Below are 27978 nucleotides of genomic sequence, written 5' to 3' on the forward strand. Positions count from 1 at the left end.
GATACAAGATCAAAGTTTATGTTTATAGAGATAAAACAGTTTTTTTTATCTCATCCCATGAAAAGCAGAGCGAAGAAGGGCAAGAGGGCAGGTGTGGGTCACAGGGAGCAGCTGGAAGCAGGACTGGGAGGACTGGGATGACTGGTTGTGGTCCTTTGTGGGACAGTGGGGCCCAGGAAAGTGATGCTCCAGCATCCTGCCTCTGTGGCAAAGCAAAATGTCAGCAGTGATAAGTGATGGAGGGAGAGATTTCGTGCTGGTTGGACATTTATTAGGAAGGATTTTTGCCTTAGAGAAGCTTAAATCGTGATATCCATCAAAGAGTGGTTATTAGATCACCTGGCAAGCAAGAGAAAATAAGGAAAAACAAGAAATTGTGTTTTCTAGCACTTGCTGTCCTGTTGCTTCTCTAGTCATGATTTTTTTGGGGAAAATTGTTTTTGCTGAATAGTGGATTCTCAGACAGGCAGTTAAGGGAGAAGAAGACTGTTGCTTTTATTTGAAACATCTTGGAAAGGAAACAGTCTTAAAGGCAACAATAAATGTTCTGGCATAATGCAGACTAAACCATCCTTAAAACAAGTCTATATCCATCACTCTGATATACTGGAGTCCCAGTCTGCTGATTTGATGTCAGGATGATGAATTATGACCTTTTATTATTTATTTATTTCAAGGTTTAGTTGCAGACTTTATAAAAACATAAAGTAGGTCTGGATTTGGTTGTGAGGTTTATGGAATGGCTGGGAGAAGCCTGTGGTTTTGGAGCACAAGTGGGTGGCTTCTTTTCCTGTATTTGGGTATATTTTATGTACACCCAAATGCATTTGTATGTACATAAAATTTATTTATATATACACACCTTACACTGGGTGAAATTACAACCAGGTGTAAATCACTTTTACTTCTGTACATAGCAGTGGTTAGAGGTCAATTTGTGGGTGTTGCCTCCTGTGCTCAGCAGGGCTCCTGTGTGTGGAGACACAAATTTAAGCTGATAGGGAACCAATTTCAGATGAAGCTTGGTGAGGCACTCACGGTGACACTTGGGCTGCGCAGATTTATTTAAATTGCTCTGAGGTCTGCTTTAATCCTTGCAATTTGTGTAGACAAGGCCATTGGAGAACATCCCTGAAAATACCCAGCGAGTGCTCTGCACAGCAAACACAGTGCTGCAGTTCTCCCAGGCCATTTCAGTGCTGGGATACTGTGGGATGTATCCAAACCCCAGGGCCAGCCCCGTGTCCCTGCAGATGTGGCTCGTGGCATGCAGGGCTGCAGTGTTCACCTCTGCAGGGCTGTGCAGTCATGGAATGGTTTGGGGTGAAGGGGCCTTAAAGCTCATCCCATTCTACCCCCTGCCATGGGCAGGGACACCTTCCACTGTCCCAGGTTGCTCCAAGCCCTGTCCAACCTGGCCTAGGACACTTCCAGGGATTCAGGGGCAACCACAGCTTCTCTGGGAAACCTGTGCCAGGGCCTCCCCACCCTCAGCTGAGAATTCCTTCCCAATATCCCATCCATCCCTGCCCTCTGGCAGTAGGAAGCCATTCCCTGTGTCCTGTCCCTCCATGCCTTGTCCCCAGTCCCTCTCCAGCTCTCCTGGAGCCCCTTTAGGCCCTGGAAGGGGCTCTGAGCTCTCCCTGGATCCTTCTCCTCTCCAGGTGAACCCCCCCAAGCTCTGCCAGCCTGGCTCCAGAGCAGAGGGGCTGCAGCCCTTGGAGCAGCTCTGTGGATTCCTCTGGACTCTCTCCAGCATTTCCACGTCCTCCTGTTGTTGGCCCCAGGGCAGGGGCAGCTCTGCAGGTGGGGTCTTGTCGGAACCCAGAGCATCTCTCTGGATGCCCTGGATGTCTCAAAGCCCTGGCAGGGGCTCAGAGACCCTGGCAGGAAGCCAAAGACACCTGAATGTGAGGAAATGAGAGAATTTCAGGCCTGAATGGTGAGGGGATGATATTCACTTGATAAAACTTGAATTATAATGCACTGTACAGGGGGGTTTTATATGTTGTACAGGGGGGTTTAGAATTCTGTGCATGGATCAGGAGTCCCAAGATGGAGGAATTTGGGCGTGCCCTGTCCTTCTTTTTTCTTCTTGGCATCCATGTTCAGGATGATGTTGGCATGTGTGGATTGGTTCATGGTGAAGGTGCACTTGCCAACAAGGGCAGAAAGTATTGGAAATTAAAGGTAAATATCTAATACGTAGTTTTCACTATAAAAGAGACAACCGCCCTGTGGGCAGGAGGGAGTGCCCTTGGCTGTCTTGCTGATCAGACCTCGGCTGGACAGACAGAAAAACTTTGTAGATAAGGAACAATAAACTCAACTGAAGACCAAAAGCAAGAGTCCAGACTCCTTCTTCGAGAGCGCGGCCTGCCCAGAACCACCTTTTCCCGTGCCGGGGCAGAGACAACTGACAGCCAACCCCGGCAGGGTCTCACCTGAGTGGGACAGAGGGACAGGATCCCCCCTCCCCAGCTGCTCACTCTGGGGGTCAGCCCAGGACATGGGGGGTTTTGGGATGGGTGCACCCACCTGGGGCATGTCCAGCCTCTCGTCCCCCAGCACCCCCAGCTCCTTCTCCTCAAGGCTGCTTTGTATTTAATCAGATATGCATGGAGAAGTTGCACATTACCAGGCCTTTGTTTTAAACTAAAACTCTCAAACAACTCTCCTGACCAAAACCCTCAAGTTTTTCCTCTCTGAGTTTGCCAGTGGGGCTGTTGGAAAGTTCCACCTTGGCTTGTGATAGTGTTGATGTCTCATCTTGGTGTCTCAAATAGATCTTATAGGAAACTTCATCAATTGCCTTATTCCTCATTTAGACTAAAACCTTCTTTACTTCTTGACAGTGAGGAAATTGCTCCTTAAATTTCTTGACATTGCTTTTGCAACTTCCTAGCGTGGGAGTGACCAACTCTGCTTGCTCACAGCAGTTTAATAATTTCTAAACAACTTACAACACCTGTTTGAACATTTCCTTTATATTCCATGTGATACAAAACTCATGCCCAACTCCTTCTAGTTCATATTTTTAGAAGGTGTCAGAAAAAGTGGTTTGATTTTAATTTGCATGTTTCTACCTCAAGGAATGAAGCATTTGTTTCCTCAGATATATTCAAGAGCTAAATTCTTCTGGTTGTTGTGTTGTCTTCTTCCAGCATTTCCTTTGCTCCCCTTCCCTTAGCTGCTCAGGGCAGAAGTAGGACTGTCTCCCAGGTAGATAAGATCCATGAAATCCATCCCAGAAGTTCTGTTCCTCCAATAAATGCATCCCATGGATGTTGCATGGACCTGAGTGTGGCTTCAGAGGGTGGGGATTGTACAAAGCCAACGCTGCAGCACGTGGATCGATGCAAATCAAAGTGGTTTAAAGAGCAGGCAGGAAACTTTGGTTTGAATAATTGATCCTTACTTTTGTTTTGCACTTGTGTTTTTTGGGCTTTGCTGAGAACTTCAGGGGTTTGTAGCAGGTGTCAGGATGTAACCTGAGCAATTACATTGCTTCCTATACATTTATTACATGCTGAATTAGAACATGGTTAATCCTGCATATTTCCCAGCTGATTCCTATTTAAAATCATGTCAAGCTCCATTTGGATGGAAACTAATTCAGTTGAAAGTGCAGTTTTACTTGATGTTAAGACTGTGTTACACTTCTGTCAAAATACAGCTTTTCTTCTAAAGTACATTTATTAAATAGAATGAGTCTTGCTAAGCTAAATTTCACCTAATTTCTGGTTACCTTGTCCTTCAAAACCATAGATCTGGCAGAGCTCATCAACTTACCTTATTTTTATTCCTCATTTAAAAGCGAGAAACTGTTTTTCCTGCTTTCTGAATTCCCAGCTGATTTCTCAACTTTGAAAGCAGCAGTCATTGAACTGAGCTAAATAAGCAAAGTAAAAAGAAAATGTTTGTTCTTTTGTACTTGCAGACAAGGATTCTGCTTGAAAGATGGGTTGGCACTTTATCAGACACTGGTTCCCAGTGCTTACCGAGTGACTTCCACTGCTTCACTGCCTTGAGATTCTTCTCCCTCGGAAAATTTTTGCAAAATACGCATCTTAAAATCGTTTTTCTAATTTAAATTATTTCAATTTAGAAAGTAATTTTCAAGCTTTTATTTTTAAACTGCATGACTCTGCAGTGATGCAGATGCACCTTTGCTTGTGAGTGTTGCAGCTGTGTTTGTGAAGTCAAGGGCACATGTGGCAGCAGCCCCAGCCCTGCTCCGTGGATAGTGTTGAGCTGGATGTGGGATTGGCATCGTGCTGGGGATTGTTGAACACACAGGCCAGCACTGCTGTGCCTGCTCTAGGACCTCTTATCCCAAATTTTGGTGCTTCTGTGAGATCAGCCTTTCAGTGGGATGAGGAACCAAGGACTTGGAAATCATTGAGTTGTGGAATCACAGAGTGGTTTGGGGTGGAGGGGACCTTAAAGCTCATCCTGTCCCATCCCCTGCCATGGGCAGGGACACCTTCCACTGTCTCAGGCTGCTCCAGGCCCTGTCCAGCATGGCCTTGGACACTTCCAGGGATCCAGAGACAGCCACAGCTTCTCCAGGAAACCTGTACCAGGCCTTTCCCACACTCACAGCCAGGAATTCCTTCCCAAATTCCCATCTATCCCTGCCCTCTGGCAGTGGGAAGCCATTCCCTGTGTCCTGTCCCTCCATCCCTTGTCCCAAATCCCTCTCCAGTTCTCCTTGACCCCCTCTAGGCCCTGGAAGGGGCTCTGAGGTATCTCTGGAGCCTTTTCCAGACTGAACATTCCCAGCTCTCTCTCCAGAGCAGAGGGGCTCCAGCCCTGTCCAACCTGGCCTGGAACAACTGAGGGATGAGGAGTCCATAACCTCCCTGGGGAACCCGAGCCAGGGCCTCACCGCCCTCACAGGGAGAGGTGATGCTGTCCTGCAGCTGCAGAGAGGAAATGTCCCCTGCTGGACCCTCAAACTCTGGGTACTGCCCAGCTTTGAGTATTCCAGGGATTTTTCCTTGAGGGGAAAGACCCTACAGCTGAGAATTAATTCATGGCATGTCTGACCTCAAAAACACCTGAAGCTGCATGCTGAGAGCAAACTCTTAATGTAATGTGTATATCAAGGCCTTCAGCTGTCTCAGTGATAGGATTTGGTTTGACTTCTTTGTTGTTCCTGCTCTGAAGTTTTTAGGATGAATCTCTGGAAGATTGGTGGGAAGGGACTTCCTGAATTGTTCCAGGATCCACGTCCACGGCCGGTGCTCCTGGCTGACAGCGCTCCGCCGGCTATTTTGAGCTCGTTTATCTTTGTAGATAATGCTTGTCCTGGCATCATTCGTTGCACTCCTTTAACTTTTAAAGGCTCTAAATGTGAGTTAAACATAGACCATCTACTTCGGAATCCTTCTTTTGTGCTCGTGTCAGACATTAGAGGCAGCAGCAGTATGGAATCATGGAATCACAGGATGGTTTGGGTGGGAAGGGACCTTAAAGCTCATCCCGTTTGCTCCAAGCCCTGTCTTTGGACACTTCCAGGGATGGGGCAGCTTCTCTGGGCATGTCCTTTTCCTAAAAAAGCAGTGGGACTTTGGCAGGTGGCAGGACTGTAAAGGTTAAAATTGGAATTACTGTGTAGAAGGATAATTTCTGATTCAGAAATGGTTTAACTCTGCTGAAGGCAAGGCAGGCAAGTCTCCCTGCAGTCTCTTGAGCAGGAGCTCTGCTTGCAAAAAGAGCATCCTCGACAGATGCAGCTTCTGTGCAGTAGTTAAAAATAAACTGTGAGCAGTTTAACAAGAAAAAAAAAAGGTTGGGAAACAAATCTGGGCATCAGTTTATGACAACTCTGGTTTTCTGAGTGCATTGGGGAGTGAATTTTTAAGATCTTGAGGCAGGAAGTGTCTGTACACAGCCATAAGAGCAGCTTCTGCTTTCTTTTTGGGATATGAACTTTCCCTGTTCCTTAGGTCTGGGCTGTTTGTTCTCTTGAAGGGAGCTAAGCTCCATCTGCTTTTTAAAAACGAGGAAAATGCTGTTTGCTACACACAGGGATTTGAGGTAGGGTTTTTGTTTTTTTTTTTTTTGGTGGTTTGTCCAGCAAGGATGTTTTAGGTCAGCAGAATAATATTTATAAAGTTTGGGTTGTTTTTTTTTTTTTTTTTTTTTGTGTTGAACAAAAAAGTGCCTTTAGTATGAACTGAGTTTTGTCATCTAAAAATGTTGTCATTTCCTATTGCATATTTTGTTTTATTTACCAATTACTGATAACTGAATAGATCATGAAAACACAGATTTCGGTATAACTCCTTCACTAAAACACAGAGTATTTGTTTTCATTCCTCCCCCCTTAGGTTGAAGTCAGAAGCATAAAGCTGCTTAGGATCGATGGCTTCCTGGTTTTCTTAGGAACAGAATTCTTTTTCCTCCTGTGTTTTTTTGTCCCACATGTGTGTTGGAGATACCATTTAAGCTCTGATCCTGAAAATGCTGAAGTATGCTGGTAATCCTGCTAAATCCACTTTGAATCTCCCAAGTGGAAAAGCTCACGCAGTCGGGGCTGGACGTTCTCTAACCAAGAACTTTTCAGCATGGTAACTTTAGATGGAGAAGCTGCAGCACTATTTAATCTTTAAAGTACTGTAATACTTTAAAATGTATTGTAATTGGATCAAAGTGACCAGGATACAGTTATTGGCTTTGTGCTGTTGCATTAAAATGTTTGCTTTTAAAAAAACCTGCTTGGTACTCGAGACAGTCGTGTTTTTGTGTATGCCAATAAAATAGGTAAAAGCACTCAGTGGTTATTCTTTGTTTTTGAGCGCTGTTATTTGCATAAAATGTGCGAGCAGAGCATTGTTTGAATTCTTAGTGGATTCCTGTGCTTGAAAATTCATAGAATGCCAGAAGATTTGGGTTGGAAGGGGCCTTAAAACTCATCCCATTCCACCCCCTTCCATGGGCAGGGAGACCTTCCACTATCCCAGGTTGCTCCAAGCCCTGTCCAGCCTGGCCTTGGACACTTCCAGGGATCCAGGGACAGCCACAGCTTCTCTGGGAAATCCATTCCAGCCCCTTACCACCCTCACAGGAACTGAATTCAGTCTGTATCATCCTGCCATCCTTTGTGCTCTCACCTCCTTCCAGCTTCTCCAGCGTTTCCTTCCTTGTTGTACCTTGAAGCAGAAGCTTCCAGAGAGAAGGTAGAACCAAGGGGAAGAGGTGATATTTTAAAGGGTTTGGATAGTGTCAGAATGACTGGAAAATTCAGGTGAAGAGTATGAGGATGAAGAAAATGAGAAAGAAATGATGGTAGCTGTGACGAATTGCACAAATCAAAAATAGTTTTTGTAGTAAAGACCAAAGCAAGCCAGGGAGGACTGGGAAGAAAATCCAGATTTCATGAGATGAATAGAATCATACAGAATGGTTTGGGTTGAAGGGACCTTAAAGCTTGTCCAGTTCCACTCCCTGCCATGGCCAGGAACCTTCCAGAATGCCAGGTTGGTCCAAGCCCTTGTCCAGCTTGGCCTTGGACACTTCCAGAGATGGAGCAGTTCTGAGTAACCTTTGCACTGCCTGCAGCAAAGGCAGTTTTCCTGGAGTGAAGGAGCTCCTGCACTTTGTTAATCCCTGCCTTGCTCCCGTGATCAATGCAGGAAAACAGCCTGCTGTGAAAATTTACCACCGGAGATCAATAAGGCCTGGCTACCCAACTGTATTAAAGGGAATTGATGGGCTGAGGGATCTTGTAAACACTTGTTTGTCCCATCAGCATGTTTGTGTGTGTGGTGATGGGCAGGACGTCTCCAGGGCCCTGGCAGGGGGATGTGGCCCCAGCTGTACTCGAGAATCGCCTCCGTTTGTCTCCTGAACCACTTCGGCTGCCCCAAGACGATTGCACATCAGCAGTGGAAGTGTTAGGGCTGATAGGGAATTTTATAAATTTTTAAGTAAGAACACACGGGCTTTATTTATGCTGGCTGAATTGAGATTTAGAGAAATACCCAGCTAACTTTGGCCCCTAGATGACATTTTAAGGGATAAACGATCAATGTTATGCAAATGAGTGAATTGATCAAAACTGGTGATTTAAATCACTTTGATTTACATCAGCAAGAGGGAAGCTTTGATTTAAATCATTGATTTTAATCTTGTTTTGGGATTGTACTTTCATTATTTTCCTACAGATAGGTTGATTTTCATTGGCTGGTAACTATTGGAAGCGTGTTTATTCACAAACAGGTACAGCTTTTAAGTTAATTCCTTCATCTTTCTTTGGGCAGGAGCAGGAATGCTTAGCTGGTAGGGGAAGTGGGGTAGGAATATGTCCTGAAGCAGGTACATAATTCAACAAATCCTCATTTAAATTCTGTAACGTTTACATTTATAAATGAACAAATTATTCCTTATATCTGCCAAAGAGGGCAAAAGTGCTTTAGCACTTGACTCTCCTTCCCAGTGCTTCTGCTGTAGTTTTCACCAGCCAGGACTGGGATTTATTTCCTTTCCCTTCTTGCCTTCTAAAACCCAGCAACAGCTAATGCTGCTAAATATTTTCCATGTCATTTTAAATAACATTGCACTAAGTTTATGTTTTGGAGTAGTTGACCAAAATTGTAATGTAACTGCTAAAAAACTTAAAATACAATTCAGAACCCTTTTTTTTTTACATCTTGCCTTATAAATTCTGATGTTAATTCAGATAGTTTCCTAGTATTTTTTTGATGGTGAATGTAATCCTGGTTTGGTAGTCAAGGTGAAAAATGCACTAAGCTATGGAATACATATTGAATTTCTTATTTCCTCTGTGAAGGACTTCAGGAGCAGATTTTTTTAATTTGAGCATGGAGTGTGTCTTGCAGACGAGTTCAAGTGGTTTGGTCACTGTTTAAATTCCCCAAGCGAACGAGGCAGGCAGATGCTGCTCCGTGTTCTGATTAAAACCAAAACTCTTTCACACTTGTAATTTTTTGTTCCTGGGCCACAAGATTTACTGCAGCCTAAGAGCAGCTTCAGTGGAGATGGAGTAAGCACAGACAAGAGATCCTGGTCTGTTTAGATTTTCTATTACACTTCGTTAACATTGATGGGATGATGATAGCTTTGTCTCAACTCTAAAGAGCACCTTAAATCCTTTGGTAATTAACTCTTTGCTTATTGCTTTGCATCCTCAGCACTGTGTAAATATTTATGTTTAGGAAAAACAATTTGAGGTGTTGAGCTGATAATTCCCATCTTCAACAATATCAAACCTGTGATGCTGGTTAGAGTGCAGTGCCTGCTGAAAGTTGCCAGCATTTGGGTAAAAGATGCTGCAGGGCTTCCTTTTCCCCTTCCAGAAAACTAGAATTAATTATTTCAATTGTACTTTTGTAGCACTTTAAAACAAGCTCCCCCCCCATGCTGATGAACCAGCACTCCAGTTGCTGAACGTGGTTCGCTGTGAATCAGGGCAAAAGTGAGGTCCCAGCGTTTTGTCCCTCTCAGTTTCACTTGAGTTCTGTATTGTCAGGTCATTCATTTGCTGCTGTTTGTGTTCCTTGGTGATGGGGTGATAAATAGCTGTCCCTGCCATCACTCAAGTGGCTTCTGCTGGAAGTGACAAAGTGATGCAGGAACCAGTCTCTTGCAGATGTTGAGCTCTGCTTAATAAGTTAGAAAACACTTAATTTTTTTTTTCTGATGAGGACAGAATGCCTTTATATGAATGCAAAACGCTTTTGCTGCTCAGATCTGTAAAACTGGAAGGGAGAAGTTAATGGTCCATATGACCTTACACCTCTGGGTGCTTCTGTCCTACATCCTAGATTAGGTTTTTAATTCTGAAGCAAAAAATTCCACCCATATCTGACTACAAATCATATGTTGGTGGCTGATGCAACTTACTGAGATGGTTTATATATTGGAATATCCCTTTGCAATAGAAACAAGTTGAGATGGAATAGAAATGTCAAATGGTAAAGGGAAATTAAGTGGGAAGAGCTGTTTCCCCATACTTGTAACACAGCGAGTGGTAGATGTAAAACGGAGTGGAAGGATATCCTTCAGGATATGTGCCAGCCTGGATAAAAAATGAGGATTTCTTGTCCATTGCTGTGAAACACTTGATTCTTGGTGGTGTTTTGTGTCTGGTCCCTTGAAGATGTGGATGTGGGAGCTGCAGTCTTTGATCCCTTCTCTCAGCCCCTGTAGATCCAGCTCCTGGCCAGCTACAGCACACACTTCCTCTTGCTCAGCTGCACAAGCAAAGCAAAACGAGATGGGAATGTGGGGCAGGAACAGGACTGGAAACAAGATGTTGTGAAGTTCATGTAGAAGTTGAGAACGTGGCAGTAAAAGGATGGAGAGATGAATTCTGGGAGGATTCCTACTTTGGAAGGAAAGAGCAGGGACCTTTAAGGTGAACCTTTCAATAACCCACCCCGCTTGCCAAGAGTTGTGCCGACCCAATGTGGAAGTTTCTTGTAGGGAAATGAGGAATATGATGTTTTCTCATCTTCTGTGGGCAGTACAAGAAAGAGTCAACCTGATTTTCAGCAAGAAAAGGATATTAGGAAAATAATTTCTGTGCTGGACTTCTGAAATAGCTCACTTGGGGAGTCTTAATATTCTGGTTGCTGTTCCCTGAGTTGCCGTAAGCTTTTCCTGCCAGTAACTTCATCTCAATGCAGCAACAGTTATCTGTAAAGTCTAAGTGATCCTGCAATAAAAGGGCCTTCTTAATCAGAGATGGTAACGTCTGAGACAGTCAGTGCTTTCAGCATTGGCATCCTGTTCTGCTCAGGCAATCCCACGTAGGAGGAAGACAGACACAAAAAGTGATTTGGCTGTAATGCAGCAAAACAAATTCTGGCCAAATTGTGGACTTGGAGTTAATGGGTACACAGTGTTACTCTGCAAGTCTGCAGCGCTGCCTGGAAATCAGGGGCAGTTTTGTAGCCTGTTAACTACTTAGGACTGTTTTGTTATTTCAAGTTTGGCTTCAGCCAGTGAAAAATGGGGCACTTTCATGTCTTATATTTCAAAAATAAAAACGTTTTAAGAATATTAAGGGCAAGTCTTACTCGATTGCTTTAGAGCAGGCGCTGAGGCTGTGATCTCATCCATTTATATGCCGTGTGTGTGTCATCCCCCTTTCTCCCCCAGCCAACTGGATGTTGACTTATGGTGTCAGTTTTCTCCTTGTGGATGTGGAGAGAGCCTTTCCTGCCGTTCCATGTTTTACAGTGCGTCCACGCTCCGCAAGGGCTGCACATAAATTGTGCCCAGGCCGTTTCAGAACATCGGATCCTGCGGGGTCAGACTGGCTGACGAGCCCAGGAACCAGCCTGTGATGGCAGCAAAAACACTCCTTGTAGAAAGTCAGCCTTCAGCTGGCAGCTGGAGAAGGGGGCGAAACCACACCCAGAGCTTCAGCTTTTGGGGTTGTTCATCCTGAAGAAAAGGAGGCTCAGGGGGGACCTTGTGGCTCTGCACAATTCCTGACAGGAGGGGACAGCCAGGTGTGAGTTGGGTTCTGCTCCCAAGGAACAGGGACAGGAGAGGAAACGGCCTCAAGCTGCCCCAGGGGAAGTTTAGGTTGGACATTAGGAGGAATTTCTCCATGGAGAGGATTGTCAGGCTTTGGAACTCCCCAGTTCCAAGATGACTTGGATTCCCCATCCCTGGAGGTGTCCAAGGAAGGCCTGGATGTGGCACTCAGAGCTCTGAGCTGGTGACAAGGTCATTATGGGTCACAGGTTGTATGTGATGATCATGGAGGTCTTTTCCAATCTAAATTTTGTGATTTATAGATTGGCAAAATTTGGGCCATCAGGTGTGGTTTCTCTGCCCCTGCCCAAATCTCCCCATTACCATTTTTCCTGATAGTCCTTGACCCTTATTCTAGAACTCTACTGCTGTGAGCTCCTTTCAACAAAGTCACTTGCTGATTCTTGCCTGATCAGTCTCAGTCACAGGTAAAAGTGGCTCCAAACTACTTTGTACAGGTTAAGAGAGTTTTTTGGATCAATCCTGGTTTTTTGCCAAGACCTTTATATTCCAAAGTATTAAGGCTGAGTAGTCTTTTGATATTAACTGCTGCTTGTTATTTACAGCATCAAATATACCAAATAAATTCTTATTAAGTCAGGGTTTGGCAAAGTGAAGGGCACAGGAAGGTATGATGTATTTATTTACTTTACATCTCTCAGCTTTTATTTTTTCCCTTCAGATCATTTGACTCCACGAGCTGGAGCTGAAATAAGAGCAAATGTGAACTTTGTGAGGACAGTGGGAGAAGGACTAAGATGTTTCACTTTTTGCTTTGGATTGTAAAGGAGGTCCTAAAAAAAGACACTTGTCAGAGTTCCCCCACTTCTCCTTTTCTTTCTCAAATCCTGAAATGGTTCTGTTAGTGCAAATCCTTGGTGAGAACTGCAGGGCACCAACCAGCACTGTGAAATTATTAACCCTTTCCAGTGATCCAGGTATTTCATTATTTCCATCACCCCTCTCCTATAGAGCTCATTATGTGTAATCTAGTGCCAGCAAGAAGGGAAAAGCTAAAACAGGTTTCTCCATCCCTGGGAGTGTCCAAAGCCAGGTTGGAGTGGGCTTGGAGCAACCTGGAATAGTGGAAGGTGTCCCTGCCCATGGCAGAGGCTGGAATGGGATGAGCTTTGAGGTCTCTTCCAACCCAAACCATCCCAATATTCTGTGATAATCAGATTTATTTTTTTTTAATACAAAATCAGTCTAAGCAGTTCCATCTGTTTTGACTGTGGGATGAGAACTCATAGCCAGTGACTTCTGTCCTGTTCTCTAGAGGAAATGGCAGCAGTCTTGCTGCTGTAACTTTGGAATGTCTTCCAGGAGTTGTTTAAATTCTAGGACTGACCTCAGGCATGGGAATTTGGCTGTGCTTTCCGTGGTAAGTCATGTTTCAGCAGGGGTTAAACTGACTTAACAAATTGTCTCCTTGGGTGGATGATGACAGAGATTTATATAAGGGATCAGTGTGCCAGTGTATGATCTTTACTGGGTGTAAGGAATCATAAAGAATTAAGTAATAAATGAAGTTGCAAGTACCCCTTTATATAAGTCAGTGTTCTGGATAATATTCTTAGAACTAACTAAAAAGATAAAAATTCATCCTCGCGTCTCCTGTGCTTGGCAGCAGAATTGTTGGTCAGCAGGAATGTGCAGAACTTTGTGAAAAATTGTTTTTTAGATAATTGCCTGTTGCAGACTGTCTAGAGGAACTCACATTTTATTTTTGGCATATTGCATTAAACAGTAGCTCTTACATTTTAGGCCTGATGTGGTGATTTATATATCCTCCAGTCCTCTGGTGGACATCCAATTTCCAAACTTGGATACCTCTCTTGAGTAACTAAAATTTTTAGTTCTCAGACAGGAAGAGTAACTTTCCAAGTCAGTACCTGTCCAGCTCAGAGGAAAACCATAAGGTGATGATGGGGATGGATCTAAAAGTTTGCAGAGGAAAGGCTTTAAACTCATTCCCACCTGGATTTTGGGCTGAAGACCTTTGAACATCTTGGCTGTCCTTTTGATCAATATCCACGCACTTGGAGCAGGCCTGGAAACTAAAAGTTCAGAATCAAAGTGGAAATCATGTTTAAATTAAAAATACTGCCCTTAAAACTGGAAGCTTGTTAACAGCAGCTCATTGCTTTGTCACTGATACACAGGAGATACTGCACAGATATTTTTGGATTTTACTTGGTACAGCCAGTTTTGCAGGGGGAAAATGCAGTTCCTTGATGGTACAACCACTACTCTTGAAATATATTTTGGGGGGATGCTGCTGGCTCATCTTGGTACCCCAGCAGGTGGAAATCAAGGGATGGAAGCATTCACACCACAGAAAGATCTTGCACCTATTTTTAATTGATAGTTATTGTAACTTTAATTAATATTTGAATGACATGTATGTAAACATGGGTTTGTCTCCAACTGCTGCTTCTCTTGTCTTAGAGTGCAACTGAATGGGATAAAATTAATGGACTCTTCCATTTATTTGGTTTGAAAATAAAAGGCATACATAAAAATACATAATTACATAAAATTACATTAAAATTACATAAAAATAAAATTGCATAAACACAAATCTCTCTCCAGGAGTCTGAATGGCCAAATACAAAGAATCTTCCCAGACCTTTGAAACACAGGGTGAGGCGTGGAGGTAGAAAAACATGTTTGGAACTGATGGAGGACAGGGCTGGAATAATTCCTGGAATGGTTTCTGGTTTCCTTACAACACTGGGATGCAGCTTTGAGCAGTCAGCCTTGCTCTGAGAGGATCCCTTTGAATTTCTGAGCTGGTCCCTGGCTCCTTTGGACAGGAGCAAGTGGAACCTTACAGTTCCTTGGCTGTAGGAAAAGCTGGAGAGCTCCTCTCAGGAAAACAGCTCCCAGAAAATGCTGCTGCAGAGGGGGTTTAGGGATTAAACTGTATCATGTCTGGAAGTTTCTGGATTAGGGAGAAGTTGTTGGGGGTTACAGGGTTTTTTCTGTGGATTGTCATTCCAGCAGGTAACACAGGTTTTGTTAGGGAGGGTTTGGACAAACCCTGATGTCAACAGCCCTCTGGTGTTACAGCTCAATCCTTTGGGATATACAAAATTTCTGAATGTGGGGGATAAATTGATGGGTTTTAGGTGTTATTTTGGTCACTTTGCTGCTGCTTCCCCCAGCACTGACCTGGACCTTGTGCTTAATCTAAGCTCAGGTATTTGGTTCATAAACCAGCTGTAACAGATAATGCATTTTCTTCTTGTTTCTGGAAGTGCAAAAACTCCATAATCAATCAGCTTTGAGAATAAATTGATGGCAAGTCTGCCTGTGTTGAGTACAGATGATTTGTTCCTAATTCCTCCCATCCCTTTACCTTCTGACTGGCTCACAGTTAGCAGGATTCCTGCAGACATTGCTTGCATCCACTTGCATTATATATGGAAAAAAAAGAAAGTTTTCAGAGAAGTTAGCAAGTGAAAATGGAGAATGTAATGGCAGCCAGAACTGTAGCCTTTGCTGCCAGTGACAGCTATAATTATATATGGGGCACATACATTCTAACAGATCCTTCCATTTAACCACCCTGGTTTAAGCAGAAACCAAATTTAGGATCTGAGCTTGGTGACCATGGCACTCACTAAATCTGTAATTCCATCTTCTGCCATTTACTGTCTTTCTCAAATGCTCAGTGAGACTTTTTTTTCCTCTGGTTGTTCTATGGAACAGCTTTGATTTTTCTCACTTTGTGGTTATTTTAAGCTTCAGAAAACAATAAGAATGTACTTTTTTTCCCCCCCTCTTTCCTCTGTGCTTTTATGAAAGCAGAATCTGTGTAGATAAAGCACAGTTGATCTGTTACGGATTACTGTTTCTCAGTTATTCTTTTGCTCTTGCATATCATGCCTTTATGTAGAAGAATATTTAAAGGTGCTGTGTAGAACAGTGAGATGAAAGATTCTTTGTGCATTGAAGAATTCTGGTGTCACAGGAGTCCACCTGTTCTCCCCTAACTTTTTTATTTTTTTTTTTCTCAAACAAGTTTATTTAAAGTGGTTTTTAGTGCTTAGAAAAGCTGCTGGCTTTTGACAGCCTTCAAGATTGAAAGGCTGTCCCCACAGGTGGTGGCAGCAGCACTGTGGCCTGGAATTCAGGGCACAGGAGTGGGAATCAGAAGATCCACGTTCTGTTCTCATCTTTATCTCAGCTGACCTTGAGCCAAGTAGCAGCAGCTGAGGCTCAGTTTTCTGTGGGGAATTTTACCCCAGCTCACGAGGACATTGTTGTAAAGATTTGCTGCTCGCTTAGGGAAGAAAAGACAAAGGATAAAAACTCCTTCCATCATCATCAAGCCACGGAGCTCGTGTCCAGTCTGCCAGCCATGAGAATAATTGGCTGTTTTCAGGAGAAGATATTACCAGCAGCCCGTGGAAAACCTCGGGATGAGTGGGAGTTCTTTTTGTCTGTGGAAAATTGTCCCAGAGGGCCTGACAAAGCCACGCTGGCTTCTTTTGGTGTGTCCTACATGAATGAAATCGTGGTGATTTCTGTGGAGAATTGAGCTGGATCATCCCAGAGGTCCACTGGATGTAGCTTGGTGTGTCACATCGTGGTCAGTGTGGGACAATTGATGCACCCATCCAGCTTGCAAAGCTCTTCCTCTGATTAAGCACCAGAGGAGTTTTCTTTTTGACCCTTTCAGGCCATCAGCTTAATTCCCAGAAGCTTCAGATTTAATTACCCAGATCATTACCACAGCATGCATAGCTGCAGATTTTATTAATGACCATAAAATTACTGAATCCTCTTTAAAATGAGCGTGGATTCCCAGCCAGAAGTTCCCTTCGCACCTCAGCTCTAGTACAGGTGAATCCCACAGGTTGGTGCAAGTGCCACCTTTCTGCACCTGATTTCCTCCAAATTTACTACCACTAGTAATACCCTTCTGCAGTTCTGCCACCAAATTCAGCTGTTCTTACCTCTCGAGTGGTAGCTGAGCTGAAGTTTTACAATTCTCAGAGCCTGTTCTCATACCTTTAGCAGCAGCCTGACCTTTACACCTTTCTGTTTCAGATTCCTTCCGCTCACTCTGCTGCCTTTGTGCCTACCCCTAAAATGTTCTTTAATCCATTTCAATTCCTTCTCCCTGCACAATACTTTATGACTTTGTAAATCAGCCTGAGTGGTACAAAATCAAATGCTTTCCTGAGATCCTGATAACTTATGTCCACTGTTTCACTCTTGTCTAACCTAACGATTTGGTCGTATAATAAAAAGGATTTCAGCAGATTTGTCAGGCATGACCTTCCTTTTATGAATCTGTACTGAATGTCCTCTACTAAATTATGCATTTCCAAATGTTCTGCAATTTTGGCTTTTATCAACACTTCCAATACATACCCACAGCTGAAGCTGGATTTCCTGTTCGAAGATTCAGCAGAACTCTGTCACAGCCCAATGAAATTCATCAGTTTTTCAGAAGCCTCCATCACACAACTTCAGCTTCTTGTCCTCATCTTACTGAATGGTTCTTTCTGAGAATGAGTAGGTTTAGATTGGTTATTAGAGAGAAATTCTTGGTTGTGAGGGTGGGGAGGGTCTGGGATGGAATTCCCAGAGAAGCTGTGGCTGGATCCCTGGAAGTGTGGACAGGACTTGGAGCAGCCTGGGATAGTGGAAGGTGTCATGTTTGGAATGAGGTGAGCTTTAAATCACTTTTCTGTCCCAAACTATTCTGTAATTCTGTAATCACATTGGAATCAGTATTTTGGTTTATAGAGCTCTGACAGTCCTGAGTGCTCAGGAGATTCACAGGATTGGTGTCACACGTGGGATGAGTTGCTGAGTCTCAGCCCACTCTCAGGTGAGGGGGTTTAGGCCGATAGCTCAGTCTAAATTTGGTCTCTAGCTTCCTAAATAATTTCAGTTGAGACTGGAGGTCAGTTCACCTCTCTGTGCATCCATTTATTTTCCTTGCCTGTTTCCTAAAGAGTATTTTCCACTGCAGACTTGTGTTGTGCTTTTGGCTGAATATATATGTGTGAGGGGGGAAGGGAAACTCCAAATCCTCTGAGTGTTCTTGCTTAAAGCCCTTATGTTTGTGCTTATACCTACTTTGAACGTATACCTTGTCACTTGGGCTATGCTTCCAAATCTGGATTTCTCTTGGAGGGATGTTCTGACCCACCTACTTTACCCTGCTGATATATTTAGCAAAGTTTTGCCGTAATTGTCCTCTGGTGCTGTCCCAAAGCTGTCACCTGCTCTGCTGCCTCTCTCCTTCCCTGGCCCCTTCCATGCATCAAAAGCCAGAGTTCTGCACAGGACCAGGGGAATGGCTTTAAACTGAGAGTAGGTTTGGATTCTGTGTTGGGGAGAAATTCATCCCTGTGAGGGTGGGGAGGCCCTGGCACAGGGTGCCCAGAGAAGCTGTGGTTGCACCTGGATCCCTGGAAGTGTCCAAGGCCAGGCTGGATGGGGATTGGAACAACCTGGGACAGTGGAAATTGTCCCTGCTTGTGACAGGGGGATGGAATGGGATGAGTTTGAAGGTCCCTCCCAACCCAAACCAGCCTGGGAGTTCGTGATTCCTTGTCCCCAAGCCTGGCTGATGCAAAGCAAAGGGGCTGCTCAGCCTGGTTAGATTGAGAGTGGCACAGGAGGGTTCCAGCTGGATCTACAACTCCCTGACAGGAGGGAGCAGCCAGGTGGGGATTGGCCTCTTCTCCCAGGTAAAAACAGGCAGGACAAGAGGAAGTTAACTCAAGCTGTGCCAGGGGAGGTTTAGATTGGATCTTAGGAACGATTTCCTAAACAAAAGGGTGGTCAGGCATTGGAAGGGGCTACCAGGGAGATTTGGAATCCCCATCCCTGGGGGTGTCCAAGGAAGGACTGGATGTGGCAGTCAGTGCTCTGGACTGCTGACAAGGTGGGGATCAGTCACAGCTCGGACTCAATGATCTTGGAGGTCTTTTTCAACCTCATTAATTTGGGATTCTGGGATCCCAATGCTGGAGCAGAACATGTGGGGATGGAGTATTGAGTCTACAGGGAATGGTCTGTTCTTTAGCCTGGACTCAGCTTTTAGAGCACAAGCACCACTAGATCCCTGCTTGGGTCTGTGTCTGCCCTGCTTCTTGAAGGGGAAGATTGGAGTTATGGAGATACTTAACTTAGAATTACAGAAGATGCTCAGTGTTATAGATTGGCTTTTCTTTAAAAAGCCAGGTTCTGCCTCCCTCCTCCAACCTTCCTGTTAGATGTCATCCAAGATGGATTCCAAGTGGGAAAAAAAAAAAGGAAAAGAAAAGAAATAAAGCAAGTGAACCTGCAGCAAGTGAATCATTCCTACTAAATTTAAACCACTTATTATGGGGAGGGAAAAAAAAAGAGAGAACTCGGATTACAGGTTTAGCAAGCGTGAGCACATACTTCAGCGTGTATTGCTGGATTTGCAATTGCCAAACTACTGATTTCTTGGAACTCTGCTATTAGCATTGTTAAGCAGTGTTCCAGACAGTCACTCCTATAAATCCTGTTAATATGTTAAGCAGGAGAAGGCCTTTGAAAGAATAATATTTAGCTGGTGAGTGATCTCCATTTGGGTGTGTGGTCTGGGCTAAGGTAGGGGAAGTGACTGTGCTTGCTCTTGGAATGTGTGGCTGGAGCATCCAGTTGATGTTTGCTTGAATGTTGCCACAATTTCTAGTAGGTGCTTGGGAATATTTTATTTATTTTTGGGAGAAAAGTGTTTGACAGGGTGTATGAAGGGGCCAACAAGAAAACTGGAGAGAGGGACTTTGGTCAAGAACCTGAGGGACAGGACACAAGGAATGGCTTCCCACTGCTATAGGGCAGGGCTAGATGGAATATTGAGAAGGAATTCTTGGCTGTGAGGGTGGGGAGGCCCTGGGATGGAATTCCCAGAGAAGCTGTGGCTGCCCCTGGATCCCTGGCAGTGTCCAAGGCCAGGCTGGATGGGCTTGGAGCAACCTGGCATAATGGAAGGTGTCCCTGCCCATGACACAGGGTAAGCTTTAAGGTCCCTTCCAGAGCAAGCCATCCTGTGATTCCATGATTCTCTGGCTCTTGACTTTGGAATTAATATTTTGTTTCACATAGCTTTGAGAGGACTCTGCTGAGATCAGGGTACCAGCAGCACCCACCTGCACTTCAGCAGGGTGGGTGTCACACATGGAATGAGTGTCTGAGTCTCAGCCCAGTCACACATCAGTGAGTTCCAGCCCCCTGGGATGTGCAGGGACAAGTCACTTCTGTTCTGCCTGAGTCACTGGGGAGAAACAAGAAGAAGTCTCTGGTATAAAGTCACCAGAGCACAGCTTCACCTTGGACTAAAAGCTCATCCTCTCCCGTGTGTCTGCTGCTCCCTGTTCCTCTGCAGGGGTGGCAGAGCCCCTCAGGCTTTCTGGCAAAGCTGTGACAAAGGAAACTTTGATCGGCCTCTTTGCTTGCCATGGATAATTCCTGTAGAGGGGAAGCTGATCAAAGTCCAGGTCAGCCGGGAGGAAGAAGAGGGGAAGCAGAAAAGGACGGTGGAGCCACAGATCGATATTTTCAGCACAACAGGTTGACAAGGGCACGGGGTGGAGCGGGGTGAGGGGATGTGTTTGATCTGTGCTGCTGCACTGGGGACGTGTCTGCCACAGCCCAGCCCTGCTCCAGCATCCCTGGCAGAGTCAGGATTCTCAGAAAACTCCTCATGTTCTGAAGTGAACAACAGATGGGTGCGCTGTGACCTCCTGCAGTTGTGAGCAGAGGCCAGACCCTGGTGACACTGCCCTGCTCTCAGCCTCCTTTTATGGCACAATTTTTATGTAGAGTTTTTTTGGAGGTGAAAAAGAGCTGCATTCTTATTTTATTACAAGTAACCGAGAGCTTCAGAACACCATTTTATATTTTGTAAAGTTCCTACCAAGTTTATTGTTTGTACAGCATTTTATCACATTCCTTTTTGGGAAAAAGTAATGATGATCTTAAATCCAAAGCCTGTTTTAAACAGATAATACTTAAATTTTATGCAGTGAATTTGCTATTGTCAAGCAATACCACTTTCCTCCTAATACTTTTTTTTGTGCCATACAGCAGTGCAAAAAATAAAGGATTGTGAGGCATGACTTGTTTCTCTTGCTTGTTCCTGATGATGGCAGATACAATTCTGGTTTCTTTTTTTGGGTCAGCAACTGCGTTTAGGTTCTTGAACTCAATTCACCTGAATGTGCTTCTTGTTTTGAGCATCTTCATTGGAAAGTGTAGTTGCAGTTCTCTGTCCCTGCCAAGAGTTTTACATCCATGCAAATGCAAATTCCAGGCATGGTGGACCACTCTGTGAAAAAATGCAGCTTTTGGAAGTGTTCCCTGATTTGGCACAGGAAAAGTTAAAATCAAGTCAAATAAAAAGGAAATCAAGTTGGATTCAATCAACACATTTCAAAGCCCTTGTCTTGCAATTAATCTCCCTCTGTCAAGGACCCAATGCCAAGTGCAGTTTCTGGAATTCACTTAAGAGGGTTTGGGGCATCTACAGAGGTGTTCCCTGGAGAGTCATGGGTGAAGGAAGGTCCCTTCCTGTCCAGTTGGGTTTCTTGGAGCTGTTTTATCTTCTGCAGTGTCCCTTGTTGACCCTACCCAGAATCTGTGAGTTTCCCACAGAATCTCTTCCCAATGGACTCCTGAATCCCCTTTGGGACACGCGGTCTGCAGTGGAGGTGGATTCATGGCTGGGCAGTAGACTGCCTCATTTTGCTAGGCATGTCCAGGGCTCCTGTGTCCCTGGATCCCTCACAGAAAACTATCAAGATAATTAGTGTTAATGGGATGGTTTTTGAAGGAGCCTCTCATTTACTGTACGTTTGGACTCAAGGATTTGGCAGTCTCCCATCCATCAGTTTTGTTGGGATGAAGTTGTGTTCCTTAGAGTGTACCTGGAGTTCAAGGTGCAAACCCTGCTGGTGTCGTACAGGGGCTTTAAATCTCAGTTCACTCCAGGGCCTGTCTTACCTCTTGTAGCTCTGTAGGAGTCAGGTGGCTCCTAACTCGCTCTTCCTCCCCCATTTCAGTGCTCACAGTGATCTGAGGTGGCTGAGAACCTGTTTGATCCCTAAGGAAATGGAGTTGTAGCAGTCGTTGGCTGTCCCTACTGGTCGGGGGTTTGTGCCTTGCTGCCACTTTTCTGCTGGTGACATTCACATGTCATTTCAGCTGGAAAAACCAATTCAGGTCTGTTCTTTTATTCCAGGCAAGATTTTAGCCATGATTAGAAGGGTCAACATGCAGCAATCCAGGAGATACAGGAGTGTAGGTGGTTGGGATGTTAAGGCTGGAAGCTCATTTGTAAGCAATAACCCAAGTACAGTCCAGGTTCTCTGCTCAAATGGGTCTGCAGGGGTGGCTTGGTGACAGAATTTAATTTCCAGCTGCCATTAAGGACAAAGCAACACTAAATAACATCCTTTTACTGGGCTTGCATTGCCTTTGATGGATCTCTGGGACTTCTGGAGCAGCTCAGGGTCCTTTCACAGATGGCCATTTCTGCTTTTCTGGAAGCCTTGGAGTTTGGGGAACTTCATGATTTTGTGACCTCAGCTTTTCTGTAGAGGGATCTGTTGCCAGTCTGCCTCAAAATGCAGCCTGGCCTCTGCCTCGTGCTCTAGGAAATTCCAATAAATTTGTGCAAGGAGGTTTCTTTTGCATGGGATTTGGGAGGGAGAAGAAGGGAGAAACAGTTTTGACTGTGATCCTTTGACTGTGATCTTTGGCTAATTGTCCTGTGTAAATGTGCTGCGGGGCATATTGTAGGAGGAATCATTTATTTGCTTTTCTACATTTACCTGTAATAAATGATAAGCTATTGCTGTATCATAAGATTGAGGTGTTTGTTTCCTAAAGGGGAGCGGCTTCTGTCGATGTTTTCCCCTCAGAGTTCAGAGAAAAAACAAGATTCCATAAAAAAATTGTAAACTTGTTAACTTGACAAGGAGCTGCTGCATTCCCTCGCCATAATCCCAAAATATGGCCTGCTCCAGGGTTGTACTGTGAAAGGTTTGGTAAACAACACACTCACAGTAAGAATGAAAATAGCAGTGGCTGGAGGTGACTTCTGAGCATTTTTTTAAGGATTTTTATGTTCATAAAAAGTGTTTCCACTCACTGGCGCAAGTTGCTCAGAGAAAATGAAGTCTTAAATTTTGAAGATACTCAGGACATGGTCCTGAACATGGCTTTGGTGGCCCTGCTTGAGCAGGGAGCCTGGACAAAAGGATTTCCATGTGAATCTGGATGCTGCACGTCACCAAGCCGTGGGGTGTCCTCAGGAGGTGGCAGTGCCTGGAGAAGGTTCCTAGCCTTGCTTCCCAGGGCACAAATAAAACACATCCTCGAGTCATATGGCAGAGCTTTTTTTACATTTTTTTTTCCCTAATATACCTATTTTGGGAAAATGGGCTAGAGAGTCCTAGATTAGCTCCAGTATTTTGGACACTAGTCCTACTTTTGTGCGTGTACCCAGAAGAATTTAAGTTTTGATACAAACGCAGTACCTGGACTTTTAAAAGCACTGGGTAAATAAGAGCCTGTCTGAACATCTCCCAGGAATAAAGGACTTGGAGCTGGCAAAGGAGGGCTGCTGTCTGGAATGTGAAGCCAGACACATTCCAAGTAGAAATTAAGTACAAATTTGTAGTGGAGAGGGTGATTAATCACCAGAACGAACTGGAGTGGATGGATCCTTGGTCTCTTGCTGGTTTTGAGGCAGGATGTCCTGGGACAGAAGTTAAACCAGGTGACAGCTTTGCTTCACACTGGCCTCAGTGTAGAGAAGCCTGTTGAATTCAAAATCATTTAGGTTGGAAAAGACCTCCAAAATCATCCAATTTGATTGAGTCCCACCTTTGAGAGAGGGTTGTCACCCAGCATCAAGTGACACATCCAGCTGTGCCTTGGGCACCTCCAGGGATGGGGACTCCACCACCTCCCTGGGCCCATTCCAATGTTTAACAACCTTTTCCATGAAGAAATTCCTCCTGATGTCCAGCCTGAACCTCCCCAACACGTTCATGGACATGTGTACACACGTGTGCACAGGGTCCACCCAGACGACCTGACAATTCCTACAGACCCTAAGCTGTACATTGAGTAAAAGACCTAAATTTTTAAAATTTTTGCTGTTTCTAGGGGAGTATTGATTCGTAATCATGCATGGAGTTGGGGATCTGCCTTTACTGCAAGTTCAGCAGTGCTAGAACTTTGTTCTTAGGGCTGAATTTCTTCACCAGCCTGGACCTTGGTGGCTCTGCATTTCAGGAGTGTGTGACAATTGTCGTGGTGGGGCCTCTGCTGTGTTCAGCCACTGCCCTGGGTGGCTTTAAGCCAAAAATTCAGCCCCTCTGTTCATGTTTGACTTAGGTCAAAATGTTGATGTTTGTCTTCCCCAAAGACAAAAGCTTTTAGTTTGTTACTTGTAAAGCCCGTTTTAAGAACTCACCAAGGAAGGTATTAGTGAAATATGAAATAATGGCTTTTTAAAAAAAAAAAAAATATACTGTGTGAGTCACTCAGAAATTAAAAGAGAAAATTAGTTTCTCTTCCAAATAAGTGATATCAGCCTCATCTTTACCAAGTGACTTTCTCCTTGCTTCTGCTGGGTGTTGTGGATCAGGGTGAACTCTACTTCAAAACATTTAATTGCACACAGTGAGAAATGAAGAAAACTGAAGGGGATCCCAAGAATGTATTAAAAATCAGAACTAAAATGAGAATGATTTCATGTCAAGTGAGACAAATGCAGAGTTGATACTCCAGTGCTTCACACTTCCACTTGTCCTTGGCACCGAGAAAATGAGATTTTTAATATCTGAAAAACAGATTGCCATGAAGACTCATCCATTGTAAATTTAAGCTGCCTTTATAGCAACTTAAGCTGGGGACAAGATTGTTCATTACATCTGATTCTACAACTGCAGCCATGATTTCCATATTAATAGTGACTTTTTTTTTATTGTCTCTACCAGAAATAGGAAGGGGAGCTGGTTGTGTTTTCCCTGGCTTAGCAGATAATTTATTTAATGAATAATGAGAAAAGGGCAAAGGTTTGTGAGTTCTTACTCCCATATCACCACAAAGAGTGGTGACACCTGCCTTGGCTGCTGTGCTCAGACTGCTTTGGTGCTAAAAGGAGACTGAAGGAAAGAGGGAAAGAGGGATATATACTCATGATTCAGAGTCAGGATTTGTTACTGATGGAATTTATGTTGGTCAGGATTGAACTGTTCTGACTCAGATTTTAGGTGAAGGCTTTGCTTGTTCCCTGCCTGATGTGCCCTTAAGCTACAAAAGCATTGGAGCAACTTCTCACATGTGTCTGGGGGTGGGGAAGGTATTTCTGTGCCACTGAACTTTAGACCAACGTGGAGTCAAAGACTGTTTGTGCCCCTTTTCAATAGCGGCCGCTGGGGCTGGCAGCGCCTGGAGGAAGCACCAGCTTCCTCTCCTTTCTCTGGAGCTGGGTTTCCTTTCACCAGCCCTGCTCCCAAGGCAGACCTGAGCCTTCCCTGTCCTTCCTTCCTTCGTCTGGGACGGTTTGTGGTTGTATTCTGGGTGTAGTAAACCTGCCTGGCACTTCAGCATAGCAAAACCAGAGATTTATCCCTGTTTTCTCATGGATTTGCTGCTGTTTATTTCTGCTGAAATCCTGTCGTCCTCTGTCTGCACTCACAGATCTGCAGTCTCTTGGAAAAGCTCATCTTCCTCCTCTAATCACGTCCCAAATTTGGTCTAGATCCTAATGGCTCTTCTCTTAAAACATCTGAGGTCCATACCAGCTTTTTCTTCTTTCATTGCTATCACCAATATCATCCTCCTGCCTTTGTCATCTCAAAACCTGAGTTACAGCAGTCTTTTCTTTGCTTCTCTTATCTCATCTCCTCATGTTCTACTTTTAATCCTGCATTTCATGATGATGGAAGGCAATTTTTTTTTCCTTTCTGGGTTTTCTTCTTTGCTACATCCATACTCCTCACTCTGGAAGCAGATCTTTCTCTGAGGACTCCAGTTCTTTATCATTAGCCCCTCTGACCTTCAGAAAATTTGTATATATTCAGTCTAATTTGTTCCTCTTTGGAAAACAAAACAGCTCTCTGTATTAAAATTTGGCAAGAAGTCAGCAGCATGATCTCATATTTTTTGTGACTGCCTCGGGGAATATGTTTAAAATGCAGTTAAGAGATTTGACAGAGGAGGGGTTTGGTGGGGCAGTCTCTAAGAGGTTTGGGGTGGCTGACAGGGAGGGACCTGGGTGTTTGGCTCTTCCATCCATCAGTGGTTTGGTGTCACTGATTCTCTCCCAGCTCACAGGACGTGGCCTGTGGGGTCTGCTGGGACAATTCTTCTTGGTCACCTCTTTCCTGGAGAGAAAGAGGCAGCTCAGGACCTCAGTGTGGGCCAAGTGAGTTGTTCTGGAAGAGCAGCAGCCAACTCTCAGCACCTCCCCTCCCTGGAAACACCCAGAGCTTTCCCTGGCCACAGCTGGGTGGGAGAAGGCTCTTATGGACAGGCTGAAACCTCCCAGGAAAGCTGGTGGTCAAAAGCTGAGTGCTTCCACTCCTGGGAAAGCTCATTCAGCCCAGCCTTTGGTCCTGAAAGTTCATGAGGTTCTTCGTGGAGGAAAAAAGGGGAAAAAACCATGTAGAGATAATATCACCATCCCTGGAGGGATTTAGGAGCCGTGGGATGTGGCACTTGTGGCAGTGCTGTGGTAATCATTTGACTTGATGGTCTTGATGGAGGTGATTTTCCTCCTGTGCTCTGCTTTGTGAGATCTCATGTGGAATTCTGTGTCCAGCTCTGGGGTCCTCAGCACAGGGAGCTGTTGGAGTGAAACCAGAGGAGGCCACGGAGCTGCTCCGAGGGCTGGAGCCCCTTTGGAGCCAGACTGGGAGAGCTGGGAATGTTCAGCCTGGAAAAGGCTCCAGAGAGACCTCAGAGCCCCTTGCAGGGCCTAAAGGTAGAATGAGATGAGCTTTAAGGTCTCTTCCAACCCCACTCTGGGGTTCTGTGATCTTAGAAGGCTTTTCCAGCCTAACCAGCTCCGTGCCTCTGCATCCCTGTGTCTGGGAGAGGTGCAGTTCTTCCCCAACATCTTCAGCAGGTGTTGAGGGAGGAAGAGTCATTCTCTAATGTCTGGACCACTTTTAAGCACTGAGAAGAGCCAAGATGTGCCCATCCATGGCTGCTCTCTGTGGATTAACAATCCACAATTGCTGATGTTACGGATGGAGCAGAGGAAATGATCCCTGTGCTCCCAGCTCCCTGTGCTGCTGTACCCACTCATTTTCTATCCCAGCTCTGCCTGGATATAACATCCTGCTTTTCTCTTTCCTCTTGGTTAATAGTTTGACTTTTGGAGCACTTTCAGTCCGTGTTAGTTTGTGGAGAAAGACATCAGCAGTGATAGCTGAGGAAAATTCTATTAGGTCATTCCTCCTCAGAACACAGTACCTGTCTCCTGAGCTCTTTGCGGATGTTGGCCAAATAATCCTTTTAATAGCTTTTGTGAGTTAAAAGGCTAGGTAACTGTCATAAGGCTAAATGATTGCATAGATTAATTTACTTGTGGCCGAAAGAAATCAATTGTAATTTAAATTTTTGTCTCTGGACTGATTACAACACCAGACATCAACTTTCTCTATAAGAATCTACCATGTGCGTTGAAGTCTGTGAGTCTGGATTAGTGACAGATTATCCAGAATGATGTGATTGGATCCCTTTGCCTCTCCCAGACATCTCTAATGTTCTTGGATCTTTTCCTTGTGTTTTCCAGAATGGTGAATAACACTGAAGACCCTCAAGAGGCTTTGTAACGTCCCATCCTCATGTAAAGTATGCTCAGAACTTTTCCAGTAGTGTAAGTACAAGCTGAAGAAACTCATAATAATTAACAGTAATTTTGGGGTGTTCTTCTGTTAAATTGTCTAGAAAGAGCAGAGAAATGGTTACAATGATAATGAGCAGTTGGCTGAGTTGGAGAGTTTCACTGGTTTAGGGGAAGATTTGAACCAGCAATAGTAAAATAACTGTACATTTAAATTAGGGAGTAGTAATGTTGAATTGCTCACTTGGTCTGGCTCATGAATTGTTTGTGCTTCTGCATTTCTGTCACTGAAACAGAAGGAAAATGATGCAGTACTTAGAAAATCAGTCTTGATCAGAGAAAAATCAGTGTTAAAGGAGAGATCTCCATACAGCAACTGAACAAATGAGAGGGATAAAGAGTTTAACACCACTCTAGATTTGCTGAAAGGGATGAACCACCTTAAATTTAGTAGCCTCTGGCAGAGACAGAAAACCTGGGGCTCCTCACCTAACCATGGTGCTGGATGTGTTAGTCCAAACAGCTCAAGAATCTTCAGTGACAATCGAGGTTTTCCAAATCCTGTTGTGGAATTTGAAATCAGTTTGTTCCTT

General features: G+C 44.4%; 1 protein-coding gene across 8 annotated transcripts in view; it reads left to right on the forward strand.

Annotated features, from left to right (window-relative positions):
* The window catches only part of HMBOX1 (homeobox containing 1), a 117417-nt gene that overhangs the window by 18920 nt on the left and 70519 nt on the right, over nucleotides 1-27978 (forward strand). For all 8 annotated transcript variants that reach the window (XM_064411552.1, XM_064411558.1, XM_064411548.1 and 5 more), the window contains one exon: nucleotides 27335-27418. In XM_064411552.1, coding sequence (XP_064267622.1) covers nucleotides 27396-27418 — 23 coding nt within the window. In that variant the 5' untranslated portion in view covers nucleotides 27335-27395. Of the gene's footprint in view, nucleotides 1-27334; nucleotides 27419-27978 lie in introns of those variants that run through there.

Source organism: Passer domesticus, chromosome 3 (assembly GCF_036417665.1).
Source record: "Passer domesticus isolate bPasDom1 chromosome 3, bPasDom1.hap1, whole genome shotgun sequence".
Lineage (NCBI taxonomy): Eukaryota > Metazoa > Chordata > Aves > Passeriformes > Passeridae > Passer > Passer domesticus.